The following is a 7,312-nucleotide window of genomic DNA, read 5'->3' on the forward strand; positions in this document are numbered from 1 at the left end:
ATGGTCCTTATGAAATATTACTGCTGACCTGGTTTCAAACCACACAGACAGAAAAGAGAAAGCCTTTTATAAATTATTAAAGTCATTACATAATTTAGATTACATGTGTGTTTTTTCTAGTTCATATTGGACACATTAACCCAAATCTTACCCTACAGTCTTCTTACCCTACATTCTATACCATTGGCTGAAAAGAAGCCTCTGCACACCTAAATCCACATACAATTTTGTTATTTAATTGCTAAACTGTTGGTCACAGAAGACTGTCAAACACTTTATTCACATTTTATCCATTAATTCTACCCAATTTTGTGATATCCAATTTGTGATTAAGGTCCCAAGCGGGTTTGGTACAGTCAATGTCAAGATATGTCTCCAACCCATCCAGTGGTGTAATATTGCTTTTTACAATGCTTGCTCAACCAGGATGTTTATTCAGGAATCCCTACATGCCATAGGGAATACACTATCTGGCTTTCTACCTTGATTGAGCTCACAGGCACCCCAGCCACCATAAGAAGTCACAAGAGTGCATCGAGGCAAGGCGAACACATACACTTGCCAGATGTACCGCCCTCTCCAGGGCCCCTGGGCTAATCCACAAGCAGATCAGATCACAGAACATGTTTACCACCGTGCCATTAGCAAAGCATATTTTGGACTTCTAAATGAAGCTCTGATCGCTCTGTGTGTCCTTATATCTCTCTGTCATTCAGCTCTGGTTGAAGACTTGGCAAAGATCAATGGCGGAGCTGGCGGTCGACCTTTGAGCCGGCAACTAAGTGGCAGCCGGTGGTCGCAGTGGGAGACGTGGTCAACCTGCTCCCAGGAGTGTGCCAAAGGCTTCCGCACCCGCAAGCGCACTTGCGGCAACCCTGACAAGAGCTCCCCCAGTGTCTGCAACGGGTCCCCAGTGGAGTACCAGGACTGCAACGCCCAGCTCTGCCCAGGTATGGCTCATGGTGCAGACTGGAAATCCCTTTTTTAGCTACATTCAACAACCCACACTGCACTACAGTTCCCAGCTCTGCCCAGGGGCAATACATTGGCCGTGTTCGAGAGGATGAAAACAGAAATAAAGGGTTATAAAAAATTTATTCAGTGTCTAGGAATTATTTGTAGTTTTGGAGTGAACTGTGTGTGTGTGTGTGTTTACAGTGAAAGGAGCTTGGTCGTGTTGGTCGTCATGGTCTCACTGCTCTGCCACCTGTGGTGGTGGGCACTACCAGCGTACCCGCACCTGTAGCAACCCTGCCCCTGCCAACGGCGGAGATATCTGCATCGGTCTGCACACCGAAGAGGCCCTATGCAACACCCAAACGTGTGAAGGTGAAGAGCATTCGTTCGTTTACATTCACCGATCCAGCCCCCACTTACGCCTGGACACACAACATTCAGTCATAATCACACAAAGATGAACATGTTTACGGCATTTCAAGCCGTACGTAGCACTGAAGTCCCTGCAGGCCAATGGGATTTTAAATCCAGTGTTTTAGCATGAACGGCGTAGCACAGAGCAAACGCCAGTGCGTCATTTTAAACAACGGGGCATGAGTAATGTCATCCAAAAGTTGCGTTGTGTAGCTATAATATGGTGTTGTATTTTAACGCAGCCTTACTTGTACTACATACTCACTTCCATCCCTCTCTCGCCTCTCTCCCTCCAGGTGGTTGGCTGGTTTGGTCGGAGTGGGGGGAGTGTGACGAGGAGGGGCGGCAGGGCCGAAGCAGGGAGTGTGCGGACCGGGAGGCTGTCCCCAGCCAATGTCAAGGCAACAGCACAGAGAACCGGCGCTGCCAGCCCCACGAGGTGCCAGGTCAGTCCCCAACACCACACACAGGTCCTGTTTAACCAGGACACAGTTAATAGTCATTTGAGGCTGAGTCAATGAATACACTGAAGTGAACTGTTACCACTGGCTGTGATTGTTGATTGTGGGGAGTTTTGACTCTGTATTGGATCTGCATTGCAAACTATTCTTTCTCTCCTTTCTTTTTTTCCCCCTTCTTTCTCTCTTTCTTTCACTCCTTCTGTTTCTCTGTTTTTCTCTGCAGTCATTCTACCTGGACAGAATAAGAACCAGGGCTGTGGGAGTAAGTGAATTAAGGGGTTTGGGGTTGACACCTCGTCACCCCTTTCTACCCTCTGCGCCACTCATGCTTTATACCCCGCCCGCTCCCATTGCGTCAGAAACTACTGAACGCCATCCTGGTTTCACACAGCTATCGTTCCGAAAAATAAGTGTGCGGTTTGTGTCCTTTTGAGTCTAACAAATACGTTTTTGAGCTGTTCCTAGGAGACATGGGTTCAATACCATTTGTAACCTTTAAAAAAAAATGGTGTGCTCTGAGGCTACAGTTTCAGAAGAGCAGGGTGTGAAGTTCTGGAACTGTACAATTTATCAACTGATTGTGGCAAGCTCAAATAAACACCAAGTACATTAACTAATATTAAATATACTGTAGTTTTAACGTAGATTTGCTTCTTAAATAAAGGTGATTACGGGTAAGTTTTTGCGAACATATTGAAGCACAATCCAAATAGAAAATATTTGACCCAATGTTTTTTTTTCTCCCCTCCATTCCAGCCTTCTCTCTGGTCCACCTGATGGCCACGGGAGCGTCATGCTTCTTTGCGGCGGTGGGGCTGTCGGTCCTGCTGTATGCTTACTACCAACGGGTCCACAAGCCCCCCCAGGAGTCGGCCGTCATCCACCCGACCACGCCGAACCACCTCAGCTACAAGGGAAACACCACACCAAAGAACGAGAAGTACACCCCTATGGAGTTCAAGGTGAAATCCTTCTTCCACTTAAGGTGTACACAAAAAATTAACAGTCCGCTAGAGAAAAGCTTTTTATATTTCAAGTCAGATTTGGGATTCAGGGTTTATATCAAATATGAAAGATGCACAGGGTTTGAACTTTGGGAACTACTCCATTGAATCCATTTGCCCCAAACAGGCTTGATCAAACAGAATTCAAAATAAATCTGTTACGGTTCGTATGCATTTCTACTTTAAATACCAAGACTTCAACTTTACAGGTCATTGTCCAGATTATTTTAGTACTCGCTCGTCTGATTTTGGTCCAGATTGCCCTTAGGTGGACGGGCAGAGATGTACTGTATAAGCCACTGGCGTTGTCCGTCCCTCCTCCTCATCCATCCAGAGGACGGACCATCTGTCTGCCTCCTGTATTAACATCTTCCATTAGCCTGGTAACCTATCAGAAAGGAGGTCAAGACTTACACAGCAGTGTATAATTAATCGTGGCGCTGCCTAAACCAATTAGCTAACGTCTGCTGACTATCCATCTCCTCTCACACATGTGCACGCACATGCACAAATTTCCCCCACACCATTCCTATTTCAATCTCTGCCTCTCGCCACGGTTACCATCGATTGGCACCTCTTCCATGCTCTGTCTCCGTCTGAGGCCCCTGAAGAAATCGTTAGCCTAACCGTGTGTGATTGACATTGTCTACGTGTTGAAAAGGTTTCAGGTATTAGGCTGGGATTCATTCAAACACGCCTTAGTCATGTAATGGAAATGCAGTGCATTTATTTTCATATCTATCCCATGGCCACAAATTTCTAATTCTGAAATGTGAAACCGCCCGTTATGGATGTGGTCTCTTGTTGGTTTGTACAGAAAGCCGCCAGTAGGCTGAATGTGCACAAAATAATTACTGCATAAATGCTTCAGTGCGAATTTGATTGAATGAGACGTTTGTAGGCACGGAATAAAGTCTGTCTAGATGGGATTTCACCTGATCTGTCAACAGGTTGATGCCGAGAGGGCCATTAAACTGGACACATAAGTGAGCCTTGTCATTAGATGAGATAAGGTGGTGCCTCAACCCTTTTGAATCCTACCCCCCCCCCCCCCATTTCCCTCCTGCTGACCAAGCCCTGTTCCCTTCTGTAATCCACAGACACTGAACAAGAACAACCTTCTCCCGGATGAGAGCTGCAACTTCTACACCTCGCCCCTCTCGCCCCTTCCATCCCTCCCCCAGAATAACGTTTACACCACCACCTATTACCCAGCACCCCTGGGCAAATACGACCATTCCTTCCACCCTGAGTCACCTTGCAGGAACTACATGCATCACAGTTGAGACAGGACAACTCCATGCCCCACCATCCATTATGACTCTTCCCCAACTATTTTCTATGGGAACTGTCCTGCACCTGAACTCGTTGATAGTTGGGAATTAAACCGGTTCCACAGTTGACACAGGACATCCCAGGTTCATTTCGTATCATTGTTTCTGTTGATGTTACTGTTTTATGACTGTGTTTTGTTTTCTTACTCACTGCACAGTACAGCAACTCAGCTCAAGGAGAGGAAGTAGACTGGACCAAGTGGAATGCTGGGAGTTGGAGTCTTATGAGAGAGCTGGGCTGTAGCAGCCTTGTGGTCCAATATGGAGATTCACTACTTGTGGAATCTGTCAGAAAACTGTAGTTCATGGTTGACTGTGAAACCATGCCATATGAAATATCAAAACGATCTACAGACTTCACATTTGATCAAAGGTAAATACAGAAGGACACGCTGTTGCCTATTCAGGCTATTCTCCTCTATGAATACCAGAGTCAATCATTCCCAAAGGACTCTGTACATGCTGACTAAGACAGTTTGTATTTCTGAAAATCGACTTCATGAAATCGCTAGTATTTCAGTCAGCTAAATGCAAAACTTTGCGACAATAATGGGCACACTATTTTGTCCTGCTCCTGCTTCCGCTCTTGCTTTTTCCAGCCTCTGTTTTGACACATTTGTGAGGATATACCCTCCATAATCGTTCAGGTGCGCCCACAGTTCTGGATAACAAAATGGGAAAGAGGGAGTGGGGGCTGGTTTTTCAACAGGGTGGTCCGAGAACAGTGTGGGAAGACTCCCAAATGCCCTGACGGGATTGTCAGAACGAGGACACTGTGTAGGGAACAGGATGCTGAACCTGCCGTATCAATGGCCTGTTAAGAGGATAACATCCCATAAGTATCTGCACCCAAAAATGAAAATGCATGCAATGACAAGACTCTGCAGTAGCTGCCACCGTCACCCCCTTCAATTGGATGAATTGATTAGTCTAATTGGGAACGTGGTAGAGTTTCTGGATAACAAAGCCTAATGTGAAGCAGGACAAATACATCGGAAACAAATCAACGTTTGGGAGCGCCCTAAGGGAGGCCCTTTTTCATTATCGTGTGTTTGTCGTGTTGCGATGATGAAATGCGTGCTGCACAGTATGCATGACTGCAGATAAGGACATAACCTGTATCTAAATACTGCTTCACGGAGCACTGCTTTCACTCGATTACATTTTTGCAATCATCTGCAAAAGATAGTCCCACTAGCTACGGAATCTGATATTGTGCGCGCGCGTGGACGCATGCCTTTGTATGCGAAGAATTGTTATATTTGTTACTATAAACATTGAGAGTATCATTGTGAAAGTAGTGAGTATCCCCTATCACTTTAAAGTTCTTCATGGTTTACATACGTGAGACAAATACACGTTATATCTTTAAATGACGCTGGGCCTTGTGTACTGTAAATGTTCTCTACCTATTCATTCTTTATTTGAGGAATACAAAGTGCTGTGTCTCTGAAAACTGCAAAGCTCAAGAATTATTTTGTTCATAGATGTTGTTCCATGCTAGGGCCAATGAAACCTTATGTTAGTATGGTGTGTAAAATGTATACTGTATAGGTGTTTTTTTTTTAAGCTTCTAGTTGTAAAAATGCGTATGTATGTGAATACAAAGACAGAGACGGAGGTTTGATACTCTAAGGTGTGTTTAGTCAGATTTGAGTTTTTCTCCAACCTAGATTCCCCGTAGCTTGAGTGCAACCATGTTTGTTCTATCAAGCCAGCTTATCATGCAAACTTGGTTTGACAATGACCAGTGACATTGGCAAGAGCACAAACAAACCTGGGACCAGGCTAGATGTTCTGTATCCCTGTAATGTAGAAATGTAGCCACACAGATGTTAAGCTATCATGGTGTCTATTAGCCTCAAATGTCAAAATTAGTATCCTCATTTCAGTGGGTGAAAGGTGCTGTGTGTGTGTGTATGCTTGTGAGATTGCAATTTTTTATGAACAAAAAAAACAGATATTACTGTACATTCATTGTTGTGGACACTCACCGGACACCCTCACTTTGTGTCATCGTGATTGGACGTATACTACTGTTGCATGTTGGAAAAAACACCAATCAGTGGGCTCGGGACCATATTATGCAATCAACCAGGTGGTGGTGTCAGATGGGTATTGTAGTCCTGCTCACAAGTTATTGCTATTTGACACGACTACAAACGTGGCTGTTGGATATGGGAATTTAGGGCTTTGTCCAATCTTTATCGCTAAAGTGTTACAGATTGTGAGATAAAAATTTAAATTAATTTCTAATTGAGCTGACATTCTGTACCAAAAAAATTAGAAAAATCTAAACTACTTGTGAAATATATTTTTCCAAATTATATATTTCCAAACACGTATCTGTTCCAAATATATTTACAAATGTCTGTCACATATTAAAATACAACATAATTCATACAACATATACATCAGATGGCAATTTTTGTGTTTCACACATATTCCAAAATGCATTTTTTGTAAGGGATGCAGCATTTAGCGTGAATGCATTCTCTGCAATACAGATTGAATATAGCCCTTAGACTTTTTAATCACTGCCTTTTAGACACTGTGAATTTTTTGGGTACTCTATATTTTTGTATATTGTACATTGTAAAAGAAAATGAATAAAAATGTACTTTGGAGCCAAACATTTGTCAACTGTCTGCCTCTACATTCAGAGTCACTAGGATGATTTGTTCAAATTCACCCCCACTTAGTTAGCCTTTTACTATTTCCCTGCTTAAAGTTATGTATTCATGTATACATGTGCTGAGCTGTGATGCTGTTAGAAATAAGGTGCTTGGGGTGGGGGTAAACTCTGACTGCTGATCTTTGAAAATAATAACACTGAGCTTGTCAATGTTGCTATTCATTATTCATTGTGGAGATACAGTATCTCTCACAATTTTTGAAAATATTTGACTATATCTTTTCATGTGACAACACGTGAGGAAATGACACTTTGCTACAATGTTAATTAGTGAGACATTTTCACTTAGGGGTGTACTCACTTTTGTTGCCAGCGGTTTAGACATTAATGGCTGTGTTGTGTTATTTTGACAAATTTACACTGTTATACAAGCTGTACACTCATACATTGTAGCAAAATGTCATTTCTTCAGTGTTGCCACATGAAAATATATAATCAAATATTTGC

At 43.3% G+C, this 7,312-nt stretch overlaps 1 protein-coding gene across 6 annotated transcripts in view; it reads left to right on the forward strand.

Moving 5' to 3' along the window:
- Nucleotides 1-6,787, forward strand: part of sema5bb (sema domain, seven thrombospondin repeats (type 1 and type 1-like), transmembrane domain (TM) and short cytoplasmic domain, (semaphorin) 5Bb) — a 53,315-nt gene extending 46,528 nt beyond the window's left edge. For 5 of the 6 annotated variants that reach the window (XM_020042490.2, XM_013139825.3, XM_020042491.2 and 2 more), the window contains 6 exons: nt 717-950; nt 1,159-1,329; nt 1,668-1,817; nt 2,056-2,094; nt 2,589-2,794; nt 3,937-4,438. In XM_020042490.2, coding sequence (XP_019898049.2) covers nt 717-950; nt 1,159-1,329; nt 1,668-1,817; nt 2,056-2,094; nt 2,589-2,794; nt 3,937-4,122 — 986 coding nt within the window. In that variant the 3' untranslated portion in view covers nt 4,123-4,438. Of the gene's footprint in view, nt 1-716; nt 951-1,158; nt 1,330-1,667; nt 1,818-2,055; nt 2,095-2,588; nt 2,795-3,936 lie in introns of all 6 variants that reach the window. The other variant, XM_020042492.2, reaches the window with a different exon arrangement.
- The last annotated feature ends 525 nt before the right edge of the window (nt 6,788-7,312 follow it).

The sequence above is a fragment of the Esox lucius genome, chromosome 22 (assembly GCF_011004845.1).
Source record: "Esox lucius isolate fEsoLuc1 chromosome 22, fEsoLuc1.pri, whole genome shotgun sequence".
Taxonomy (NCBI): Eukaryota; Metazoa; Chordata; class Actinopteri; order Esociformes; family Esocidae; genus Esox; species Esox lucius.